The sequence below is a fragment of the Dermacentor silvarum genome, chromosome 2 (genome assembly GCF_013339745.2).
Source record: "Dermacentor silvarum isolate Dsil-2018 chromosome 2, BIME_Dsil_1.4, whole genome shotgun sequence".
Taxonomy (NCBI): Eukaryota; Metazoa; Arthropoda; class Arachnida; order Ixodida; family Ixodidae; genus Dermacentor; species Dermacentor silvarum.
In genome coordinates, this window is record NC_051155.1 from 182,169,197 (window position 1) to 182,196,106 (window position 26,910).

The 26,910-nt window shown below is 44.6% G+C and overlaps 1 protein-coding gene across 1 annotated transcript in view; it reads left to right on the top strand.

Moving 5' to 3' along the window:
- The window catches only part of LOC119442233 (protein misato homolog 1), a 30,937-nt gene extending 5,689 nt beyond the window's left edge, over window positions 1-25,248 (top strand). The window contains exons 4-14 of the mRNA XM_037707028.2: window positions 714-780; window positions 2,289-2,334; window positions 3,301-3,430; window positions 7,831-7,948; window positions 9,094-9,240; window positions 9,995-10,141; window positions 10,603-10,737; window positions 14,485-14,654; window positions 14,930-15,004; window positions 18,852-18,970; window positions 24,995-25,248. Coding sequence (XP_037562956.1) covers window positions 714-780; window positions 2,289-2,334; window positions 3,301-3,430; window positions 7,831-7,948; window positions 9,094-9,240; window positions 9,995-10,141; window positions 10,603-10,737; window positions 14,485-14,654; window positions 14,930-15,004; window positions 18,852-18,970; window positions 24,995-25,182 — 1,342 coding nt within the window. The 3' untranslated portion in view covers window positions 25,183-25,248. The remainder of the gene's footprint in view (window positions 1-713; window positions 781-2,288; window positions 2,335-3,300; window positions 3,431-7,830; window positions 7,949-9,093; window positions 9,241-9,994; window positions 10,142-10,602; window positions 10,738-14,484; window positions 14,655-14,929; window positions 15,005-18,851; window positions 18,971-24,994) is intronic.
- The last annotated feature ends 1,662 nt before the right edge of the window (window positions 25,249-26,910 follow it).

The window sequence follows — 26,910 nt, forward strand, 5'->3', positions numbered from 1 at the left end:
ACATAATGTTCTCATAAGGATGGAAAAATAGTTTGACATATTGGTAATGTGATGTATATAAGTAAAACCTGGTAGAGTTTAATTAAAACCTCTACCCTTCTCTGATAATTTGTTTGAGTAGCTATGAAATTCAACAGCTTGAACAGCTTGAACTGCACACATTTTTGCAGAATGACAAAGATTGGCATACTTTGAAGGTGCCGTGGCAAAAAAAATGTTTAGAAACCATTGATGATGATTGTCAATGTAAGCAAATAGCCTGAATGAATGAACAAACATTTTCCTTGCCTGGTCAGACGATTGACAGCCAACCGTGAAAACGGGCGAAAGAGGCAAAGAAATCTATTCACTTTAAAATGGTCAAAGCCAAGGCAAGGCTAACGTTGTAGAGTTGAAAGTGAATGAAGGATACCAAAAATGGCAAAATTAACCTACCTTTGCATAGGAGCACATAGGTGGATGACAACCATACATGTGACCATAACCACCTCCCCCCCTCCCACCTCCAACTTGTAGGATTGCACAAGGGTGTCCGCCTACTACACCTTCTTTCTTTTTGTCCATGTTCTTATGTACTTCTTTATTAATCAAATCACCTCACATAGAGCATACAGTGATCTTCTTGTTTCATAACATGCCCAAGCAATATTTTACTCGTAATGCTTAGTTGAATTTTCTGCACATTCGTTTTTATTTTCGTTTTGTTTTGGCAGGTCTGGTAAAGTCACTATCCACAAGGCTGAACCAGAGACGAAGGTTCCAAGTGGCTCCAGAGACAAAGTAGGTTGCTGCAGATGGGCCCTGGATGATTGATACAAGCTGTGTGCTCACCCTCCTGTAGAAACCACGCTTTAGAGACCATCTCCGCTGTGCTCTTAATGCCATTTTTTAGAGCAGTGCTGGAAAATTGTGGTTGCATGTGAGCTTAAAGGTTTTAAGTTCATGTCTAATAGAAAAGCAGGCATTTTTTGTAAGAGTTCCTGTTGATCTTAGTAGCTATCACCTTAGCTTGGCATACCCTTGTTCCTTTTCTGAATGTCAGTGTTTCAAGATATTCTACATACTGCGGAGAGTATGTAGAGTATGTAGAATATAGCACTCTTTATTTGGCACTCTTTATCTTAATTTATAACCATTGCTCTGGAAACTCGCCTAGGGTTGTATGCAAAGGACCTAGGTGTATTTTAACAATTTAGCCCTTAAATTCTTTCCAGAAAAGGCATATAAGATGTATAAAACTTCCCATAATTTCCTTATTCCACCATAATTATGAACATTTATAATTTTGTTGCACTTAGAAACAATATCCACCCCTACATTTAAGGACATTTTTGTTTAAAGTTCATTGTGCATTAGCACGTGCTCCTGCCAGGTGTAATGAGAAAATATATACATAGTGAACAATAAAGCTGAATAAGTCTAATGTCATGCTATATTATTGTACCAAAATGTATATTGACTAATTAGCTTTTCGGGAGGAGAGAAGTTGTTCTTTGTTTAATATTGTATCACAATCGTCTCTTCTTATGCTCCTGTGCTTATTAATATGTGCTATGTATCATTGCTAACACAAATTACTCTAGTAACAGGTTTGTTAGGGCGTGCCTCATAATCAGAACTGGTTTTGGCACGTAAAACCCCAGAAAGAAGAAGACTCTGTAAATAAATTCAGTATTGCACAGAATTTCTTGATATGTAAAGTAAAGTATCACATGTGCTGTTGACTATATTCATATTCACCTAGAATAATACAAACTGACTTGCTTTAAAAAGCAGTCTTCCTCTGGCGACACTAGTATTTCTTTTAAAAAAGTAACGTAAACAGCCAACTAATATGTATCAGTACCTAAGCTTAACAGTACACAATGAACTGAGCTTATGAGCATGGCTTATTTCTTGCCAGCAAGGCAATAGGAATTGCCACCTGTACAAGAAGGAACTTATCTTTGGTGATGTTAGTGCAAATTGTTAATACAAGCACAGCTCAGGCTTGAAAGTTAAGAGGGTTGAATATTCACAAGGGCTTTATAATTTTTGCCGCGACTTGCTGTTTGTACCAGTACTCCCTCATATAGCCAGATAAAAACAGCTGCACAGACAGTATTTCACTGCTCTTTACATTTTTCCGGCTGCATTAAATTTGTTGTGTGTAACAAGTTAAGCCTTAGCAATTTTACCTTTATTCTATATTGTCAGTTGAACTTTTCTATCTGTTACTCTTTACAAATAAAATTGTCAGGTCAATTGTTCTTCAGCTGTTTCTTGTTATTGCTTTTGACTCTTACCAGGATGTACAATGGTTCCCAGCTGACCAGGACAAAGATGTTTGCAGAGGTATGTGCCATGGTTCACTTAGAAAAGGTAGAATATGCTTGATACTGCTTTTACGTTATGGTTCAGTGCTAAAAATAAAAATTGCGACAGGCCCTAGTAGACTTACTTCCAGAAAAGGGTCTATAACTGTCCATGTAATTTGTTTACTTCATTCCTGTTCACATGAGCATTAAATAACAATCTCCCTGCATTGATCATCTCATTCAGTGCAGAGAGAAAGATTAATTGGAAGGGAAAAACAGAATGGTTTGCCTAAACCATTGTGTTCTAGCCAGCTACTCGGCGATGAGTTCAGGGGTGCATGAGGAATGGGAAAGAACAGCCTTTTGACTGATGGCGGCACATAGTTCGTGAGCTTTAGAAGTAGGCAGCTCACCAATAAACCGTCGTATGCTACCTGAAGGCATCAAATCTGCCAGAGTCAAGACCCTAATTTTGAAATGAACGAAAAGAAGGATAACCAAGGGGCCCGATTTTTGTTAGTCACAACCGTAAGAAGTCAATAGATAATAATGCCAAGGAAAGCATAATTTGTAGTTTTTGATTGAAATGTAGAATTGATAAGCTAAAGGGAAATGAAAGTGGATGAAAAACAACTTGCTTCCGGTGGGAGTCGAACCTACAATGCAGACACACATAAATACCTAAGAATGTGGATGTGGGAACAACAGCCGCCGTTGCACAAATGGTAGTGCAGTGCACGCATAATGGGGAGGTTGTGGGTTCGATTCCCACCTCCGGCAAGTTGCTTTTTCGTCCACTTTCACTTTGCTTTAGCTTCTCATTTCTACACTTCAAGCTATTGAAAATTTCCTCTACGCTTTCCTTGGCTTCATATGGTTATACCCACTTTGTAGTTACTGTTATTTTTTGGTGCAGCTTATGTATGAAAAAATATGCTAATTATATGACCTGTTATGCTTCTGGACTTGAAACAAGCAAGTTCTTTTCACATATTCTTTCTAGTGGGCCCCACACACCAGTCGAGCAGGCAGGTGGAATCTAAAAAGGAGCCTGTACAGCTGTGGTCAGAGTTTCTCAGTGTCCAGCTACACCCTCGAACAATTCACCTGACTACACGCTATCTACACAACAAGTAAGATTTATGCTTCGCATATAATTTCTTGTTTATTGATCACTACTTTTTGCCACACTCTGGTTTCTCATCTTTTCTGGTGAAATATCACTTCTAGATCAGCTGCTGCAGCTGAAGAAGATCTCGCAGTTTATTTTTTAAATCCAACATTTGCACTAATGTAACATGAGCCTGTGTATATGTGTGTGCACATGTATACACATATCGAATTGTCCGTCATAAGCTATACAGCTAAACCTCGATAGAACGAAATTGCTAAAATCAGCAATTTGCTTTGTTAGATCAAAATTTTCGTATATTGAATTTCAGCCTTTTATGAAACTAAGTACAATCATCAATGGACTTTTCTGCCATGGAAGGGGCCGAAAAATTTTCCGAATCATTGAGTAATTGGAAAAAGCAAATTTGACTAAGAAAAAAAATTATTTTGTGTAATTTGAGATCTGGCCATGAAAGATACGCTTTCATGCCGTGTCGACAATATCTTTACATCGGCGATACGAAGTGAAGCCAGTTAGCTTTCGCATCCACCCCTCCCCGCGAATGTTAGTGTCATCCACAGTGGAACGATGCTATGATGGAAAGTGTCCACGAATGCTTCATCTGCCTCTCGCTCCAACGCGTCTTCGAAACTTGAGATTACACAACCTCCAGTACTAAACGTGTGGGAAGTCAGCGCACATGATGTCACACGATCTTAGCATGCCCACTCTTCGAACGCGCAGCAAATTACCTCTAAAACAGGTCACGCGGGCCGTGCGTACGCTGACAGCCCACAAAGTCATGGCCGCACTAGAAAAAGAGACATGTGGCAACCTGACCCCTTCTATTCGCGCATGCTTAATCGCGTTACCAGGAGCTGGCTGTCCTCCCCCCTTTACCCGTAGTCACGTGGGAAGGGGGGGTTGAGGTCGAGATGAAGACGAGACATACAGTGTAGACTGCTTATAACGTAAGTCGCCGAAGTCGCGTCGCGAATATCCGCACCATAAGCGGTACCGCACTATAACCAAAGCAACAGTTTTCAAGGCCCGCACATATGCAAAACATGTACATCGAGCCGCCACGCGTATGCGACAGTCGAGGAATGCGGCTAGAACGTTTGCATTCAATTTACAGTCAAATCTCGTTAATTCGAACCAAATCACGCGGCGGCACCTCCGACCGGCATTGCTCTGGCACCGCCATAGAGTAAAAGCTTAGGAGAGACCCCTCAATGCCGCGTGCGAACAAAACAAAAAAAAATGTGGTTGATCCCTCTTATATAGGAATCGGTATAGAACACGAAAATGAAACGTGTCTTCAATGACATGCGGAGGCACCACATGCTACTTGCTCGAAAGCTACAACGCGCCGCAACCGACTGCGCTTACGAACGCGCATCCAAAGTGCATCCGAAGCGCAAGCGACGCGCGATGCGCCGCTCGGTTAGCACGGTCCCAAACAGTGTCGCCGTCTGGTGGCCTCCGGCGGAAGGCATCACCGGCGGTGCCAGCGTCTCCCATTAGAAACGCCCGGCGGTCGGCACACTAGTAAGTATATTCTAGGCACTATAGTCGTAGTGCTGAGACCACCGAAGCGTTCACTGTCGGTGCGCGTTAGTGTCATAATGCAGTACTTCTCTTTTCTGCTCGTAGGCGGCGGCACCGCCCCGAGCAAGAGCGCGGGTACACGGAGGAGTGTTAGATATATAAGGCGCGTCTGTGTAGCTCTCTGCAAATGCGTTTGTGGCGCAATGGGTTAAACGCTCGGCGATCTATCGTCGCGGACCGAGAGGTCGTGGGTTCGATTTCCAAATTTTGCATGTTTGTGGAACTTTTTCTTCTGGTTTCTTTCTTTGTATTATGTTCGTGTACATTGTAAGCTGACGTATTTCCGTGACGGAAATACGTCACTGAAGTCTTGGTGGACCCCGGCATAAAACACTTTCGTGTTAAAAAGAAAGAAAAAAATACGGCGGGAATTTCACCCTCTCTCAAATGGCAAGGTCGCCGATTCTGCATTGCGCCGGAACATGCGTGTACAGGCCGACATCTCAGCCACGCTACCATAGCCGCGCGTAGAAAATGGCAGTGAACTCTTCTTTCTCCTTTATGCTTCCTCTACTTTCTAGTCACGTGTTGACCTTGCACGCTGCGGCTACGGCGCAGAGGGAAGCAGCGGCGCTGTCTCAGGCCGGCCAACAAAACTGCCCACGCCGGCAAATGCCCGCTTCCCGATAACGGCAGAAAACGAAATTTCGGGGAGCTGGCACCGGGCCGTCTGGAGCGGCGGCGCCTGCATGGCGGCGGGCGTGCATGGTGATAGTCGAAAGTGAGGGAGCTACGAGGGAGGGCGAGGGGAGCCACCGAAGCGGCGGGGTTGCCGAGGCGAAATCCACTTCCCTGCCGCCCTCCTCCCTCACATTCCACGGTCTCCGCGTGCGCCCTTCGCGGTGCTGTGCCGGCGCAGCCTGCTCCCTGAAGTTTCGTTTACTGCCATTATCGTGAAGCGAGCGTTGGTCGGCGTTGGCAGTTTCGTGGCCCTCGCTCGCCATGCGCGCCATGATATTTCACGACTCGCACGCACTCAAGATTCTGGTTTCAGCCTCACTGGCTGTTCGTTCGCACCACGTGCCCTTCTCCTCCACTTCGTCTCTTTCTTCCTCGAGCACTCCTTGGGGCGCCCGTTTGAGGGGAGCGTTCGCCGTCTTCGCCGACTTCCGTACTCCCAGGCAGCTGCACTGTAACCGGTATTTCGTTTCCCGCAACTGCACTATAAGCGATACGTGTGTACATGGAGTGCTATGGCAAAATTAACGGGAGTCTGAAAAGACCGCACTATATCCGGTCCTGCACTATAAGCGGTTACGTTATAAGTGGTATATACTGTACTTATGCAGCCCTAATGGGAGCACGGCTCAGTGTCTGTGGGGGAAGGGAAGTGGGAACAAAGAGGATAGAAGAATGAGGGAAAGATTTTTATTTATTTATTTATTTATTTATTTACACATACTGCAGCCCAGAATAGGGCTATAACAAGACTGGGAACATAGGGGAAGGTGGCGTCCCCTAGCAGGACTCGCAACAAAGCCACCATCCTTCTTGGCTCACCCTTGCATGCTTTTATTTGCACCTAACGCGTACAGTGTAGGGGGCGTGATAGGATCTTATCGCACTTGGACTTTATACGAAACATGACACTGCTCCGTTTCGGCGGTGAGTGCATGGCATGGGATTTGAGAGGTGTGTTGGCAAGCAGCCCCTTGCAATTCAACCATCTTTTTACCATTCCACGGAAGTTTCCATTTATTGTCTCGGTATTTTCTTGCGGCACCAGTGAAATCTTATTCTGTTGAAATTGTGTACATATAAACACACTTCGTTATATTGAGGTTCTAAATTTACATAGTGTTCTACAGACAAGAAGTTATAAAAGTTCAATACTTTGTTATATCGAGAATTCTGTTATATTGAAGTCAGTTATATTGAGGTTTAACTGTATTAAGAACTATACTTTAGATATAGAAAGGAAAATTTTTTTCCCCCCATTTCTGCACTTCATGATGTGGTGAACCTTGGCCACGAGGGGATAGCCTCGTTGGCACTACAGCTTTTCACGTATGACTAGAAAGAATACAAATACATGTGTGTTTGAGGAAGTGAGACTACAGTGTAGATCGCTTATAACGTAAGCCGCCGGAGTTGCGAATATCTGCACTATAAGCGGTACCGCACTATAACCAAAACAATGATTTTCAAGCCCTCCACGTATGCAAAACATGTAGACCAAGAATGTAGACACGCTTTCTACTATCGCGCGCACATCACGATTACGTTTTCGCCAGTGAGCTGGCGAAAACATAATTGCTATGTAGCCAGTGCTCTTCAAGCTCGACAGCTTTGCACCGAGGCAAAACGAAACAACTGTTTGCCTCAACCGCTGCGGAAAAAACCGTGACCGCTATCGACGCGATTATGAACGGCGACTTTGCAGTGCTGAAGGCACAAGCCCGACGCACGCATCAATACTGCACGAATTAACTACCATTCGCTGCAACAACTGCAGTCGAAAACGCGGTCGCTATCTATGTGATCATCGATGGTGATACGCATTAAGAAGGCATTATTTGTGTAGCCATATCCATGTTTTAGACGAAGCCTCGTACAACACAACACCAGCCAACACAAACCTCGCAGACACATATCCCGTCATAGAAATGACGGCAGAGCGCCCTTTAAGAAACTCCCATACACAGTGATGCCAGATTACCCTCTAGGTGTGATAGCGAGAAACTCTATGGCCCCACCACTGCTGCTTTAGTCATGGCCAGGGAATTTTTGAGGAAGGCAATTGGGCACACAACTTGTGTGGTGAAGCGTATGTTGGTAACTGTGTTCCTTGCTTTTTTTTTGCCACAGTCCAGATGACCCCTTTGACCTGTTTGGGATAGGAAACCAGTGTGTAGAAGATCATGAGTGGCGGAACAGTTTTATGGATGATGTGCGCTGGTTTGCAGAAGACTGCGATTCCCTTCAGGTAAAGGTCGCTCCACCATGCTTTTAGTCTAAAGAAGATTTTGCTCTATTGTAAGTGGGGTAATAAATACCTAGGTACTTACATATACAATAGAACCTCATTATAGCGAAGTCACATCCAGCATGGAAATACCGTCTTTATTTTAGATATTCCTTATAAGCCCATATTCACTACATGCTGGTGTCAGCATTAATTCATTATGTGCATCATATTCAATAGTGACTTTTATTAGTGTTCATGATATCGAGGTCTGACTGAAAAAAAAAAGGCATATAATGAGTGAAAGAACATTTTGCAACAATCCATGCAAGGTTCAAGTCATGCATTCAGGATGTGCAAGCGAATGGCTTGCTCGCACATCCCTCTCTGATTTATTGTGCCACAAAGATATAGAGCCTGTACTCAGAGATGGATAAACAAGCAAGCTGCACTCTCACCACTAAACAGATTTTAGATTCCCAAACATAACCGAGCTTGCAAGATCAACACGAGCTTAACACTAAGCTGAAAGCCGTGTTATGTTGATCCACGGTAATTTATAACTAGCTTGAGTTAATCTCTTAATTTATTGGTTGGTTGATTGAGCAGTCATTTGGTTAGTTGTTTCATTAAATCACTCAACCATCTAGCCAATCAATCAAGCAATATAAAAGGATGTCGCATTTCACCATCTGCACTGTTCACTACCTATTTTGAATAGAAATAAACTGGCCCAGCTTCAAAGTCTCACAAAGCATGTAGGCATGTGTGTAGTGAAGGGAGGAAATGTGCCCTACAAGAGGAAAAGTGTTGAAATGCTAGGCACCGAAGATTAGTGCTCTTTGTGTTATGCCATTTCTTCTTTTGTTTTTTGTAATATTCCTTGTCTATGTGTGTGTGTGTGTGTGTGTGTGTGTGTGTGTGTGTGTGTGTGTGTGTGCGTGTGCGTGTGCGTGTGTGTGTGTGTGTTTTCTGCCAATAGAGCATGCTTTATACCAAACATACTAGATGATGCTAACATTGCACTTAATGACATGTGCTTATTTGTTTCCAGTTTTGTTTACTCTTGCATTTACCAACTTCTGTTGGATGACTTAATTAGAAAATTCCTGGTATTATACTGAATTTAATTCTTGATGTTCTTGTCTCTTCTTTTTCTTTTACAGGCTTTCAACATTCTTCTTGATGGCCATAATGGTTTTACTGGTTTGACTAGCAGCCTTTTAGAGATCCTTCGCGACGATTACCCAAACAAGTCCTTTTTCTGCTGGCCTCTGTTCCAGCCTCTCTATAACAGCATCAACGAAGGGCGGGTTAGTGTCCAGCAGAAATCCACCAGTCTAATGCATAAAATGAAAGCCCATGCTTTATGAGTGCAAACCTAGGAAAGCTAAGCAGACTTGGCTTAGTGCACTGGAGGAACTAATTGCCGAGCAGTCAGCCTTGTATATCATTGATGTGTACCTGCATTTTTTAACTATTGCTTCACTTTGTGCATTCTGGCGCAGGTCATGAAAAAGTGCCTCATTCTATTAAGAGTAACTAACTAAAAGTAGAAATCATAATGATGTGGCAGGCCTAAGTGCATGTGCAATACAGGGTAATGGTGGCTCAGAAAAGAGTACAGCACATGTGGTGTGCAATAGTAGTGGCTTGTGTGGTGTTATCACTGCCTTGTCAGGCCAAGAACACTGCAAGGAAGTGGGCAGCAAGGGTAGCAAAGAAGTGAGAACTGGAAAAGTGGAAAATAGGGAAGCTGATCAAATCTTATTCGAGAGTTCAAGAATGATTTGTTCAATGTAAAATGCAATGGAAGTTCTCAAAGAATCTAAAAGAGTTTAGTGCAGTCAATATATAAGACACCAAACTGCTCTCACATGCTTCATATTTATACTGTGACTGTGTAGTGAGCAAGTTGTTACTCATGGAGCGTGCCAGTTATCCTTTATTTCTTTGATAAATACTGTGATGTGCTCTCTAAACTAGAGCTCTCATACATTTTTACTCGTTGTGAATGCTGTGTGTAAAGCAAGCTCTAATTTATGTGATTTCTCTGCACAAATGCAGGTTGCAGTTGACATGGCACACCGTCACTTCAACACAGTCATGTGCTACCACAGCCTCAACAAACTGTCTTCAGCTTTCTGTCCACTGAGTGTATCTAGCAGCCACTTTCAGCCCCTTCTACGGGACTTCAAGCATCTAAAGTTTGCAGTGAGTTCTAGTCTTCATTCTACGGCTAGATAGACTGAAATGTAAAATAGAATATTTTTTCTGATGGCTCATTTGATGTCTTTCCAATCTTTGCAAAAAAATGTCCTCCCCTTGTCACCCACCTTCCAAATTAAAGGTTTCGATAGTAGTACCAATAATTCAACGGGGCAAATGTTTTAATCAGTATGCTGTTGCAGATCATCAGCTTACAAATGCAGAGTGTGTATGAAGATAATCAACTGCCATGAATGACAGCCATGAATATGACATGTGGGGCAACTTTTTACAACTCAGGAAACAATATATTGTTTTTTATGTCATCATCCAAAAAGCAGCCTATTATTTTTCAAGTCTGTTCCTATTTTATTTTGCATAAATTACAGTGAACTTTTGTTGTGTTATTCCAAGATTTTAGAAGCTTTGGTGAGTACTCTAATTCCTGATCGACTGTGCGAATCCAGGGCGACCTGCTTCCCTATGATACTAGTGGTGTCCTTGGCCTGGTCCTTGACAATTTCATGTGTGCTCTCAAGCTGAAAAGCCAACCTCTGGAAATGCCCGAGCTCATTGGCCAGCTCTGCAGCCCCAGCAAAAAGGTATTCTCGTGTCCTGCATTGCTGTAAGCACAAGTGTGGTTATGTTGCCTTGTGTGCTGACATTTATAGAGATCATTGAGCTGGAACAGGTTTAGGTATTGCCAGTGTAATGCACTTGCTCTGGAACAGGGGTCTTGAACTGGTTTCTATGGCAGTGTTTCTGCTTTCCACGAGTGGGCAAAATGAAATTGCATTACCCTCTTGCTCCCTTTGTGGGGTCTCTAATGTTCCTGGTAACATAGGACACAGCACACAGTATAGCTCGGACATACAAAAAGGGCATTTATGTTGCTCCTTTTATACAACACTGCCAGCTAGCCAAAATACAGGCAAATAATGGTTCTTCGCTTTCGTTCGTGGGTGCAGTCCTGCGAAACGGAAGGGCGTTCGAGTGATTGTGTTTGCTTAGTCCAGCAAAGCACACTGACAAGCGTGTGGACAGTCTGTGCATGCGACCGTGTCCGCCAAAGACAAGGAAATTCCTCCCACACCTGAGACGAAAGGGAAGCGAGGGGCTCGATTTTGTTAATCATAACCACATAAAGCCAACAGACAATGATGAAGCCAAGGAAAGCATCGGGGAAATTAAGTGTAGTTGAAATTGGAATGTAGAAAATAATGAAGAAAAGGGAAATGGAACCACATAAAGCCAACAGACAATGAAGCCAAGGAAAGCATCGGGGAAATTAAGTGTAGTTGAAATGGGAATGTAGAAAATAATGAAGAAAAGGGAAATGAAAGTGGACGAAAAGATAACTTGTCACCGGTGGGAGCCGAACCCGCAACCTCCGCAATTACACGTGCATTGCACTACCAATTGTGCTACGGCGACGGCCATCAATTCGTGCACTAACTTGGGTATTTATGTTTACTAGATCTAACCCTAGGAGTGTTAGCCAGCGCCACTCAGAACCATGGTGGGCAGATGTCGAACATCCTTTTTATTTTTTAGCCCGATGGCATCACGATGCACGTCATCTTGGAAGAGCAGGCACGTGGCTAGTAAACCCTCGCATGCTACCTAATGACATCAAGGCTGCCAGATTCGAGACACTTGTAATGAAATATGATTAACAGAATCGAGCCCCTTGGTTCCCCTTCTTCTTTCGTATTTCATTACGAGGGTATTTCATTACGATGTAATTAGGTAGCATGCGAGGGTTTATTAGCCACGTGCCTGCTCTTCAAAGATCATGTGCATCGTGACGCCATCGTGCTAAAAAATAAAAAGGATGTTCGACATCTGCCCACCATGGTTCTGAGTGGCGCTGGCTAACGCTCCTAGGGTTAGATCTAGTAAACATAAATAAATAGTAAACATAGTATCCTTTTTATTTTTTAGCCCGATGGTGTCACAATGCACATGATCTTGGAAGAGCAGGCACGTGGCTAATAAACCCTGGCATGCTACATAATTACATCGTAATGAAATACCCTCGTAATGAAATACGAAAGAAGAAGGGGAACCGAGGGGCTCGATTCTGTTAATCATATTTCATTACAAGTGTCTCGAATCTGGCAGCCTTGATGTCATTAGGTAGCATGCGAGGGTTTACTAGCCACGTGCCTGCTCTTCCAAGATGACGTGCATCGTGACGCCATCGGGCTAAAAAATAAAACGAATGTTCCACATCCGCCCACCATGGTTCTGAGTGGCACTGGCTAACACTCCAAGGGCTAGATCTAGCAAACATAAATACCCAAGTTATTGGACGAGTTGATGGTCGTCGCCGTAGCACAATTGGTAGTGCAATGCACACGTAATGCGGAGGTTGCGGGTTCAGCTCCCGCCGGCGATAAGTTATCTTTTTGTCCACTTTCATTTCCCTTTCCATCATTATTTTCTACATTCCAATTTCAACTACAGTTAATTTCCCCGATGCTTTCCTTGGCTTCATTGTCTGTTGGCTTTATGTGGTTATGACTCTCACACCTGAGTTATTCATGCTGTCAGATGGGCCAGCATCAAAACACTCACGGCATCTCTTGTCATAACTATGAAATTACAACACCGGCTCTCTCTACTGCATGTGCCATGCAAGGAAACCGAACTTTAGGAGATGCAAGAGTTGTGAGGGGAAGATGAACATCAGGGAACCCGAGAAATTTTACTTTTTTCACACCTTTCATTCCTGCATGTTTGCTTTTTATTTGAAGGAGGAACATTGCACCGCAGTTTGGATTTAACATGACCTTCAAACGTCGCATATACACTTTGCAAGCCTCCCAAAGGAAATTTAATTTAACAATAAATCATGGAGTTTTACGTGCCAAAACCACGATCCGATTATGAGGCACATCGTAGTGGAGGACTCCGAATTAATTTTGACCACCTGGGGTTCTTTATTGTGCACCCAGTGCACAATACACGAGCAGTTTTGCAATCTGCCCCCATTGGTATACGGCCATGATCAAACCCGCGAGCTTGTGCTCAGCAGCGCAACACCACAGCCACTGAGCTATCGCGGCGGTATAGGTTCCACAAGAAAGACCTATGCAGAAGCAATATGCAGAATATGTTGTTGCATGATTTCCCAGTCAATGCTGACACGGAGCTCCTTGGCACTGCATGAAAGCGAATAGCATTCCTCAAGGCCATGGAGTTTGGAAATCCTTGCTCTTCAGCTCAGTCCAGCATGACAGCAACTTCACTACTTGTGTGTACTGAGTTAGCCTGAAGGCTCTTCAGCAATAGTCTGCACCTTTTCAACATATTGACCTTCCCTCTTCACAGCCTCTGCGCTGTTTTAAACTGCCCATGTCACTTTTATTTCTTCTCTTTCTTTTCAGGTATGCTACCGTGTCTTCTGCTTTTTTCACTGTCATTTTTATGTATTGTTTTTTGTGCATGCTGTAGCATCATCAGAAGTGGGCAATGAAAAAGGGGAAAACATCAGTGAATAGGCAGATACTAGGACAAACAGAACAAGACTCTTCGCTAGCGAGTGCAGCTAGAAATTAATTTGAAGGAAGTCGCAAGGTCATGGTCTAAAATGCTCCATATTTAGTGAGAAGTCCCCCTCCGTGGTTGCTTAGTAGCTATGGTGTTGGGTTGCTGAGCACACGAGGTCGCGGGATCAAGTCCCGGCCACGGCGACCGCATTTCGATGGAGGCGAAATGCGAAAACACCCGTGTACTTAGATTTAGGTGCACGTTAAAGAACCCCAGGCGGTCCAAATTTCCAGAGTCCCTCACTACGGTGTGCCTTCTAATCAGATCGTGGTTTTGGCACGTAAAACCCCATAATTTATATTTTTTTAGTGAGAAGTCGCCGAAGCATTCTGATAATGACTTGCTCGGAATTTTTTCCATTTCTGTGTTTTGATTGTTCGTAGACGTCTTCCCTATTACTTTTTAAACCACAGGTTTAAATTGCTTCCTGCGGTGGTAAGTCAATGGTTGGAATGTCTAAAGGGAAAACAACCCCCAATTTTCTTAAACAATGTCAGGCTTTAATTATTGTGCTTTACCTAGAAAAGCATACACCCACATAGCTCACTAGCATGATCTTCGGTATGTCTTGAGAAGCAGCGACAAATGGAGGCTCATAAATTCCCCTTGTGGTAAAACGGGGGCGAGGCATTGAACTTAGCCAAACCATGGCAATTTGCTGGCTATTTACATCGCCAGAAGAGTCACTAGAATGTTACATAGACTCCAAAAACACAAAGTTGTTATTAAGTTGACTAAAAACTCACCAAGTTTTGTTACTTTCTCACTAAGTTACCAACACTGCCTTGCTGCAGCTATGTGCTCTGGGAATGGGCCTGCCCCTTGGCCTTGGCGAGCTCCAGCTGCTAGCCGACTGGACCCAAGGCAGCAGCCTTGTAATGCTCACCCCAGGAGCCTGCAACCCTGCTCCGTCAGCCATGAACCTGGCTGTGGTGCGAGGGTGCACCACTAACATGGTGTCCAAGTGAGTGGACTACCAAAATTTTCTAGATCTTTTAAAAAACTTGCTAGTTGTTATGTCATCAAAATTGACTTGCGTACTACTGCACAATAAGTTTTTGGAAGCTATGGCATTCACTTTTGTTTTATTTGTTTGTATAAGCGAAGAATTCAATTACACAAATGCTTGGAACTTTCATTCTTTAGCCTAGTTTCTCTTTCTTTTATAAAGATGTTTTATTAAGACCGAATGTATCCTTTAATTAGCCTCTAAGCTTTTTCCTCTTTGATGGTCTGTAGATCGCCACGTCGGGTACAGGATCCCAGTGAAGTGCTTTGGAGATTTGCAGAGCGCATATGCGAAGGATCCCTTACGTAAGCTTTTTGTGTCATCACTACCACATTATCATTCTTGTTTGAAAAATGGCTATTATTTTGTTTTCAGCTGAAAATCACAGTATAGTGCGTGCATAATTTTGCTTGAGCCAATAGCGCACATTCCACACACACTCATATTGTGTGCATGCTTTCAGGCTGCTCAGTCATTTGTCCTTTTCACAGCCACCATTCTGTACAAGAGTTCAAGGTCAGGCTGGTTGGCTTGTGTTCAACATGACAAGCAGCACAAATAATGGAACAAAAGAAAGAAATAGAAAATAAAAATTGCTCATGGTGTTCTGTTTACCTCTGTCCTGTACCATAAGCTGTCCTATTCAAACGTGGTGAACACTCTTGTGTATAGGAAAATAAGTCACTGCATTTGTACTCTTGTTCAGGTCACCATTTTAACACCTCTAGCGTCACCATTTCACCTTCACTCTTGTAAAGCTAATAAGTCGTGTATGTCTGAGGCGTTCTGCTAAAGCGCCTGTGTCGTGATCTTGGGATGGTTGCATTTGCATCACCATTTCTCCGGCCAGGCCGCTTGTGATATTAGATTTGCCTTAATGACCAGAACAACGAATTCCACTTATTATTAAGAAGGCTTAGGCATGTCGTTTTTGCAGTCACATGTAAAATTCTAGTCACTTGTTGCAGTTTTGAGGGTCTGCTGGAGTTCATGCTGCTTTGTTGCAAAAACGTGACAATTTGCGACTCACACATTCTTGCTTGCATGGTTGAATTTCTGGTTAGTGTGGGCCCGTCCATTCACTTATCTGTGTAACTCACATTGCACACAAGCAGAGTAATCTAAATACTGCAAGCGTCATTATTAGTGCAAGTTATGTTTATAGTAATCACATATGGTGTCTAAGTTTTTCCTCCAGCCATCTCCCAAAGCAGTGTGCAGAAATATAGTGTACAAGATAAAAAATGTTTCGAAATCAACTAAGGTAAACTTTTAAATACTGTATTTACTCGTGTAATGAACGCACTTGCATAATGAACGCACCCCTAACATTAGTCGTCAGATTTTGGATTTCTTTTTTCTCTCACGTAATAAATGCACCCTGAACTTGCTGCCGTAAAGTAGGAGAGACACGACACGATTCGGCATCCGATATGGCGTCTGGTGGGTGCGATTGTATCGGACGCCGAATCATACCGTGTGTCTCCTACAATTATTCATATGGACACTCCAGGTGCATTTTTGCCATTAGCGCCGACGATCGCGGCTCTACCTCCCGCGTTCGAGGGAGGCAAACGGGGAGAAAACGCGCCGTATTTCGTCGTGCGCATGACGCCGGCGGGAGGGAGGGCGGCGCAGCAACTGAGGATTGCACGCTGTGCGCACCCTATTTTGAAAGCGATCTGTGTTGGGGGCTGAGTCTAGGTGCAAGTGCGGCTTATAGCTTTGTGCGTGCTCCGTTATCGCCGCTCAGTTCGCGTTTTACAGGGCACGAAGGTCACTTCGTTCGATGTTGCGCACTCCACCGTCTTGACAGTGAGTGTCCGTGGTCATCGAGTGTGATTTCTGATTTGTTCATGTTTGCCTGTGCGCGTTAATACCATGCTGGTTAAATTAATTTGCAAGTTTATACGGCCGATAAATCTACTATCCTTACTTTATATAGCTGTCTATGCATTTGCTATCGCAATCGATGGTTCACCTTTCGGGTAAAACAGCGACTTCTCTAGAGGTGGCCACGTAAAAAAAAACGCTCGAAATATTACCCCGTATAATAAACACACCCCCCAACTTTGCGCTTATTTTGGGGGAAAAAATATTGAATATGTATTGAATCCATGCCACGTATTTGGGGGCTTGCTTTGGCTATAGCTTGTTCACTTGAATTGCCTAGTCAACCTGCTTGTGGCCTGCTGTGACTCAAACCAGTTTGGGTTACCTCCGCAATATATTTTTTCTTGTTGCCAGCATGTTCCATCCAGCTTCACTGTTTTAATGACAATGTGTCAAGACATAGTCACGGTTTGACGACATGTCAAGATATAGTCATGGCTTTAGTGCCACATATTATTCACCATCCTATTGTCAGTGGGAGTCCTGTGGCGGCCAGCATTGTGGCTCGCAATCTAGCTAGCCGGGAACTGAATATCGCAGCTAGCCGGGAACTGAATGTCGCATGCGTTTTTCGAGATTACAACAAATACCCCAGACTAATGGACCCAGACTATCTCTTGTTGTCCCACCAGCATTAGTGTTTAGCAGCAAGCTCAAGTTCATACGTTTTTTTGATTTATAACAGGATCAGCATTGTGACATTGTCAGGAAATGAAAACAAGGCACTTCAAGCAAAATAAAAATGCAGTGTTTGCAACCATTTCACTGGCAGAATTGACATAGGGGCGCAATTCATTTTTCCTTACAAGCACTTGTGTAAGAAGTTTCAGTCAGGCACATTAATATGTTCCCTACTTCAACACAATCTCCCGATTTCTTTATTCTTTGAGTTTTCTTGTTTGGGTTTCATTTGGCCACAATGACACAGCTGCCTCCACCTTGCACAAATGCACCAAGAGAAGTAAACAAATGTTCAATAAAAAAAAGAAGAAGAAGAAGAAGGGAAAAAAACGAAGAAAATAAAAGAAAGACCGCTTTCACGGCCATCTTTTTCGCATCAGAATGTTTTGGCACAGTGTCGCGGCATCACTACTACCGTAACTGCTGCTGCTGGGTGCCTACTGCACACGTGCGGCATTACATAGCAATTGCATCCACAATAGGGCATCTGGGTACAGTAAGACAATGAAGATATGCTTAAACATTCTATTGTGTACTCTACAATGCATTGGGGTATCACTTTACATTCAGCATTTCTGCGGATTTGAACAAATAGAATGGGCGACTTTAGAAAAGTCATCGCTGTGTTCTGATGGCATACCACTGTCTTCCCAGCAGTGTGTCGTGGCTGTGCATTTAGCAAAAGCAGGTCCCGGCTCACGAGCTTCACTGCATATACCTGGCTGGCCAAAATCAGGTACCAGAGCACAGATGCACTTGGTGCACCGGCCACGTGGAGACATAATGGCTGCGGTAGCCACTTGGAATTTCGTGGCCACTTGGATCGCACTTATCTTTGTTGTGCTATGTAACCTGTTGTGCTATGGCTAGCTAACACGGTAGAAAAAAGGGCTGACTTCAGTTATGAGGCACATCCTATGCGGGTGGCTGCAAGTGAAGCAGATGACGGAGCATCTTCCCTCAAGATTCCCATAATGCCTTACCTGCAGCTGCTTGAGGGCGCACGACACTTTCTAAAGTCATCCATTGATTTGTATATAGTAATGATTGCCTTATACAACTGCTTTCTGTGTACTATACTGGACCCATTTTGGAGGCTCAGTAGCTATGGTGTTCTGCTGTTGAGTATGAGGTCATGAGCTCGACTCCCAGATGTGGCAGCTGCATTTCTATGGGGATTGAATGCAGGAATGCTCGTGTACACAGATTTAGGAGCGCAATAAAGAACCTCAGGTGGTCGAAATTATTATGGAATCGCCCACTACGGCATCCCTCATACCCAGTGGATTGCTATGTGGGAAGGACGTATGCTACATTGTAATTTATTTCTTGTAAGCCTGCCTATATTGAACACAAGGCATCTACTTTTACCAGAGATGGCACCACACATAATATGTGTTTGTAAGATAAAGCTTTGTGAAAAGGAAGCTGAACATAGGGGTTGCTTCACTGGAAAGGTCTTCACACTGTAATCTTACCAGCCCAACTGAGCACTTCACTAAAGCTTCTTCATGGGTATAAAATATGTCTGAATATAACGAGGCAAAGTCAGCCATTTTGTTTTGTCTCATCTTGTAGGTGGTTGAGGCAAGTTGAAAACCCTTCCCGCATCGGCTCGTATGGCTTCCCAGACATCTTTGGACCATTTGTAACTTCAACTGGCCTTATTTCTTGCCAAGCCAGAGGTGCACAAACTGGTAAGCTGTCTCTTTTCCTGGCTTATTGAGCTACATCATCGAATTCATTTTTTTTTAGTTACTGCTCCACATTTGGATGTGGTTCTGGTTTAGGTGCTTGCTTCCCCTATTAAGACTACTCATGCCAAACTTAAAGGAGCTGCAAAATATTTTGGTGTGTCCAGAAAATTTAGGGCTATTTAATTTGTGTCTTAAAGCAGGTGAATGTGGAAGTGTGGCTGATGAACCTCTTGGGGACACTTCAAAATAGATTGAATGTACCCAAGCTACGAGGACCATGAACATTTTTAACAGTCTGGCGGTTATTCTGGATACAGTGTAGACCGCTTATAACGTAAGTCACCGGAGTCGTGAATATCTGCACTATAAGCGGTACCGCACTATAACCAAAAAAAAAATGGTCAAGCCCTGCACGTATGCAAAACATGGACCAAGCAGCCGCGCCTATCCAAGAATCGAAGCGTGTGACTGGGAGTTTTGCATCCGTTTAAATTTACGAACGTTGATCGGTTAATGTCCAAGTACCCACGATCTTCGCACGAAGCAGACAGAGTGATAATTTTTTTTTAATGTCTCAGTTTCGCCCGAAACGCGAAGCATCAATTGCGACAGCAAATTAGTAGAGAGCTATAAGGAGTAGGGATAGTAGTTTTATCAGCTGCATAAACTTGACACATTCGCTTACTAACTGAATTAACAAGCGTGGTGTCAACGCGCACAAACAAACATGAATGGACTCAATGACCACATACCACTGTCAAAACGCGGGCGTGGGGAAACGTGGCCGCCGCAACGAGCGAAGGTTCGTGCAGTCTATCGCTTCAGCGGAAACTGAGCGGCGTAAGCACAGCGCATACAAAGGTCAGAGCCGTGTGGAGATCGCTTTCAAGATACGGTGCGCGCGACAACACCGACAGCCGGCACAGGCGCAAACGCATGTGTTGGCAGAGTAGAAGCCGCCCTCCTCCCTCCCTCCCGTGCTGCCTTCCCGCTTTGCTCCTTTCGCGTGGGAGATTGCGTCGCCAGTTCTCCTTGCGCCCGGTAGCAAGATACGCATTTGGTGCCGCAGCACAGCATCGACCCCCCCCCCCCCTCCTCCTCCCTCCCTCCCATACCCCCTGCGGCCTTTCGCGCGATGAAAGTCGCGTTTGCTCGCCGCTGTGCGTTTGCTCTCCGTGAAGGCGCACGTCTCCCGCGCGCTTTCACTCACACATACGGTGTGCGGCGACGATTTTATCGCCCTTGGACTCATGCTCCACGTCTCATGCTCCTCCTCCGCATCGCCCTCGTTGATCTCCTCTCCCATTGGTGGGCGCACCTCGTTGATAAGCGTGCTCGCTGCCGCCCTTGTCGGCCAGATTTTCCCGCGGAAGCCGCATTATAACCGGTATTTCGTCTCACACGGCTGCACTGTAAGCGGTATGCGTATACATGGAGTGCTATGGGAAAATTAACGGGAGTCTGAAAAGACCCTACTATATCCGGTCCTGCACTATAAGCGGTTACATTATAAGTGGTCTATACTGTACTTGTTGAAAACTCTAGGTCTCCTTAGCTAGCTGATTGGTTGAGAGTGCTGAAACGAAAGAGACCGGGAGGGGGCTTTCTCTTGTTTTTATTATATTATATGAGCAATTATATGGACACTCCAGGGGCATTTCTGCCGACGTCGTTGTTTCCGAGAGGTTCCGTAAGTCCTCGGCCGATAACATCATCGCTGTGCACTGTATCCTCTATGTGTGATTGAAAGCGTGCGAGAGTGAACCTGCGATTTTGCCTCAATCGCGCACATGCAAGAGCGGGCTGTCTTCCAGACGCGCGCAACGTTCTGGAGGAAGGGTAGGAAGGGGGGTTACTCCGCATCACCCGAGTGACTGCCGGGCCGCAAGGCTCCAGGGGGAGGGTAGGGACAGGGGAGGCCGCGTACTATGCCGCGCGGTCCCGCCCAGGCGGCAGTATATTCAAAAGCATCTGCGGCGCAGGCAGAGTCCTTCCTCTCTGCGCTGTGTTTTCACGGCTTAATTCGCATTGATGCAAGTGGCGGGACGAAGGTCAATTCGCTCGCTGCTGCTGCCGCGCTTACTTACTACAGCGTTCTGACAGCGACTTTCCGCGGTCATTGAATGAGATGCGTTCATGTTTGCTTGTGCGCACGTGACACCAGGCTTGTTAATTTAGTTCGTATGCCTATGTTTGCAAGTTTATACGGTCGATAAAACTACTATCCCTAATTCGTATCGCTGTCCACTAGTTTGCTATCGCAATCGATGATTCGCCTTTCGGGCGAAACTGCGACTTTTCTGTATCTCTTTTAATTCTATTGCGGAGGCGACGACGCATCGGGTTTTGCCCTTCTTTCTGCGCACGCCTCTTCTTTCTTTCGTGCTTCTTTCCGCGGCCGTACCAGCTACCCGCATGGAGAAATGCGACTGCTGTGCTTTCGGGGATGCCACACGGTCACACTTTCCGAGGTCTAGTATCGCGATCGTCCACGTTTACCGCCAGCTTCCCGGCCTTTGTTTCTGGCTCGTGAGCATGTGCGGCTACTTCCCGCCGGCATCCATGCTTGCCCGTAACAGCGTGCTTGTGGAAGGCGGCCCCTCACGCTCGTAGCTTCCACTGCATAGGCACAGAAAGTTGTCCCCGAGTACAGCAAACTTGAAGCCCTAGAGGTGGGCGGTGGTGGGCAGGTGGTCATAGAGGTGGGCGGTCGGCAGGAGTGGTGGGCGGCAAAACCACCGCCGCCCACCGTGGGGAGAACCCTGACCCTCTTTACCGGCTAGTTCACTCACTAGAAACAGATGGCGCTTGTGCCGCGCCTAGACATATTTTGCCTTAAGATCAGCCGCATCGCCTTCGCGGTGGTTCGATTCCCGGTTGTGGTAGCAGTGTTCCGATAACGGTGGAATACAAGAATGCTCCTGTACTTATACAGGTGCCACACAGGCACTTTTGATCGCTATCGATCCTGATTGTGCTTGATCGCAGTTGCAAGTGCAATGTGTGACACCTATATTAGATTAAGGTGCACTGTAAAGTACATCAGATGATCGAAATGAATGCAGAGCCCCAGCACTGTGCCTTGGAAAACAATTTGTAGCCCTGCATTCTAGTATTATGCGCTCCGTACTGTACTGCTAGTAGCATTTGGACAAGGTGAAATGAACTCGGACTAATGGATATGTGGCACTTACATTTCTCCTAAAGCTGTGGCAAAAGGTTTGTGCTATTCACACAGTCACTGCGGGCTACAAACACCAAAAATCAGCTTCCTGCGCTGCACTGGCATCGTGCGCTGCCGTTGTAAACAGAGGCAGCGGAGGATGGCTGAGGCATGGAGGCATCAAAAGTGGCGGCACCCACAGGAGCATTGTGAAAAGTGTCTATAGGTTTTGATGTAGCTCTCACATTGCACATCACTTGGGCTTTCCTTGTCTACCCCTCCTGGGTCTGATGTGGCCGCTGCTGCTGGGTCAGCCAGCTTCCCGGCGGGTATACTAGTGGATATATATGTGCAGTTTATATGCGTGCCGAATGCCAATAGCAGCCAATGCGCTTATATAACCCATGTCTGCAGACCGACAAAATAGTGTCAGTAAGCGCACCTTTGTTCTGCATAATAAAAAATCAATTCCTACATAAAATTGAATTTAAATGTCGACTTAAAAGTTTTATCTCTAAAGTACACCAACCTCTTGACAGAACAGCACATTATATTTGATAGATCCTTTGATTTAGTCATTCGGTAGGTGCCACTCGGTATGTGCCCATTCTTGGCCACTCCTCCAGGTTGGGTATGTGCCACCGCGGTTAAAGAGGTACAGAGTCCTTAAATGTAGCAGTATATGCGTCATATTTTTCTGTGCATACACCTGTCATTGCCATTCCTCTGTCGACAGGCGTCACACCTTGCCTTTGTCCTAGCGGCATCGGTTGCATAGAAGTCTCACAAAGTCCATCCGCCTGATTTGTGTTGGTATTTCGGCATAGCTTGTGAACGGTGTAATGCATGAACATAATTATAAACAGCTTGACTGAAGCTTCGCTTCTCACGGATTCCAACATGTGCATTGGATATGCATTTTTTTTTTTTTTTTACTAACACGGGATGGGGGTGGGAATGCCTAAAGTCATTTTGTAGCAATATTTGGAACAGACAAAATTTCATTCTGGAACAGATTGAAGCAGACAAACTCTGATTTTGGAGCAGTCTGTAGCATAGATATCTTATTATTGGAGCTGTCTGAAGCGAGCAAATTTTAATTAAGAGCATTTATATAATTAAGTGGGGTGACAGTCACAATACCTTGTATTCTGCAGCATTAAATAAGTGCTGAAAAGCAGCTAAAGGCATATTTCATCCAATTTTTGTATGTGCTGGTGAAGTGTGAAGTGACAGGAGTATTTTCCAATAGAAGTTGTGTAGAAGCTAGGGTTAGTGAACACCACAGTGGTTTATTCAGACATTTCTAGGTAATGTGACAGCACCAACTAGCTCAACCCAAGATTCTGCAATTGACTTACTTCACTTTGCCGCTCACTAGAAGCACCAAGACATCTGGAGTTTACATTGAGTGATTGAGTTTGTAAGCTCCCTGAATAACCCAAAGGAAGCGACATTCCTCATCTCTTGGAGTCTCCTTTTCTGAGTACCCTTGCTGCACGCACCTTTCGTCGCTGCTCGCCATCTCTTGCTGCGCAGCAATGCAATTGAAGCAATGTCAGGGTTCACGCTCTTCGTGATCAAGAGCAAGTGTCCTAGTGCTAGTCAAAAAAAAAAAAAAAAAAACAAGAAAAACAAATGGCCGAAAGGTGGCAGCACATGTGTTCCCGCGGAAGTGGCGCCAGCAGAACCACGTGACTCTGCTCCAACAACAGAGTGGGCCAGATAAGCCCCAGACCTCCTCACTTGCCAGCTCAGACAGCAAGTAAAAGAATGTCGCTACCTTTAGTTTTATTCAGGGGGCACTACAATATGAAAGTTACTTTTACATGCCTAAAAGACCACGGTCGCAACGCCCTGCACCATGCCAGCAATATTTCACCGATTCTTGCCAAAGCAAAAGCTACCGAAGCTGTTCTGGCATAGCGTGGTGCAATTTCAGCTATTTTACCGCTTCACTGCAATTTGGCGCAGACGTTTGCTTGAGTATCAAAATGGCGCAATTGACTCGGGATTCCCACCCCTGCTAACAGTATTGAAGCATGTATTGCGTATTGTCAGATGCACATTTCATTTCTGTCAAGGTGGCTTAATGGCTATGGTGTTTCGCTACAGACTGTGAGGTTGCAGGCTCAATTCCTGGCTGTAACAGCCACATTTTTATGGAATGTAAGAATGCTCAAGCACCAAGCTTCAGATGATGCACAATTATGAACATTTAGGGCTTAAAAGTAATCTGATGCAGACCATTATGGCATATCTCATTGCCCCTGTTCTGCTCTGGAACGTTAAATACAATCGGTGCACTTTCTGGTTCAACTTCTCAGTAGTAACTACAAAATCTGCTGCCTCTAACTATAGTACCTCTGCACAGTAGTCGTGAGGCATGCATCGAGCCCTTCTTACTTGCACACATGAAAATATTTACTGAAATAATTGTTCGCACAACTTTTAATTTCAAAAGATCACTTCAAAAGTTTGTGATGCTTTCACTTTCTTCAAAGTGTGTTTCTTGGGTCACGTCAACTTTGTGACCAGCAGCACAGTGTCATAGCCATGTTGGTAGGTACCCAATTTAGGGTGCCTACACATAAAATACGTACAAGTGCACTTCGGGCCTGGTGCTTCACAACTACAGAAGTTCCAGACACTTGGAAGCACACCCACCTATTGGGAAGCTGGCAGCATGGGACAGCTAGACTTCATTTTGTTTACATGAATGAATGTGTGACAATTTTCTGAGCCTTCAGCAACAAGGCGTTATACCAGCAGAGTGCGAGGCAATTTCCCTTTTAACACGAGTGCCCCTTTCTGAACAGCGTACAGCTCTTCATTCCTGAATCTCCATTACATTCTTTCAGGTGTTGACCACGTTCCCTCAGTGACGTGTCTGCAGAATGGATTGGCAGCCAGCGATGTGGTGTCTGAAGTGGTGCAGCGAGGCAGACAGCTAGACTTGGGACGCTTTCACCGTTGTGTAGTTGCTGGGACTGAGCCAGATTTGTATCGTGAAGCTCTTCACAGTGTGCAAGAACTGGGAAGCAGCTGAAGACCTCCTGTTTGAGCTGTTGTCTTACTGTGATTGTCGAACGAAAAGAAAAAGAAATGGAAATAGCGCTTATTGTTTGAAAGATGCATCACAAAAGCACTGAACATCTCAACTTCATGTTAGGCACTTCATTGTGAAGTGATGTGGCCGAAATTGTCGTCATGCATGTAAGAGACGATTTTAGAAGAGGTCATTGCATTGAATGTACAGTCATTATGAAGAGATTCAGTGCCACTTCTCAAGAGTGAAAGAATCTATCATTGAGTCCCGTGGCAGTGCCATTTCTGAAACTCTCGAACATGGGATAGTGAGCACCACCATTTCTCTCGATTACTTGAATTCTTGAGCAACTAAAGCTTTACAGGAGGTCAAGTATTCTACCAGGTGGTAAAATACTTGGCCATACTTTGAAAGCTATGTTACACATGTTATGCGTAATGTGGCTTCAAAACTTTGCCGGCTGTACTAGCAACCTACCATTGAAAAAATTAACCAATACATTTTTCAGGCTCCTACGTGACATGTGTGGTATCTGTTGGAACAAGTGGTATGCTCAATGCTTGCTTTTCTTCATTCGTGGGAGTACATATGGTCATAACCTAGAAGCTGCAGAGGGTGCACAATTTTTGAGACTTTACCCTTAGTGGTGAAAATCTATAATAATGAGTGGCCTTTGTGTATATTAAGGAAGGGTCACTAAAGTTTAGTTTCATTTTGGGCATTGCACATGGTACCGCGTGCGACAGCAGAGCATGAGAGCCATGGTGTGTTCAGAACTACGTACATATTTAAATTAAATGATTACCCGCTAAAGCAAAGCAGCAAAAAGAGCTAAGTGACAATATTGTTTTCCTACCCATGAGAAAGCAGCTTGTAGTCTCGGGTTCTCTCAAGCCGCCTTTGTGCGTAAGGCTTAGGCTTGACGGCCAACTCCCTTTTGCTTGCCTTGTACGGCCGGGCTTTGGCGGTACCAGGATAAGCAGAAACACGACAACACAAGATAGAATAACAAGCACAGCAACGTTTATTGCTCCAGAGGATTCACGTAGAAGCAGGCTAGGTTCGACCGCACCGTTTGCCAAGGTCGATAGTCGGCGAACAATAGCAGGGCATGACAAAGGATGGGAACGAGATGTTTACCTAAGCTCCTTCCTTCGTCGTGGCTCGCAGTCTTCTCTCCGTACCGCCGTTTTCCGGCCGCACCAATCTCGACCGCTCCGCCTTGTTCTTGGCTCGGTCCAATGGGCGCAGGGCTCCGCGTACACGTCACCGCTACATTTGCAACCGGTTTCCAAGAGGGTCGTGCCACCGTGCAAAAAGCGTCTGGCTCCCCACACGGGAAGAGGGGAAAAAGGCGTCTGCTCTCCTCACTTGCGTGGCACGCGTAAGGACGCGGGAAAATATGAACCTTCATCATTCCAACAAGCTTTATCGAGCAAATTTTTTCAATGTGAAACTACATGAAATGTTTCTCTTACCAATTACCAACGATACAGTTACTATAGTAAACTCGGCAATCCAGGCAAGTAAAGTATGTGAAATGCGTGTTGTGAATGCACGTTAATTGAAACTTTTTACTTAACAGACTGAATTTGGCTTTAATGTTTTGCCTAAATAAAAATCTTTGACTTGCACTAATGACTGTTTGTATGCACAGAGAAAACATCCAAAGGTAGTTTCACGTTGTTCACTGCCCCAAATTAAAATTTGTGATCTTTTTAAAAAAAA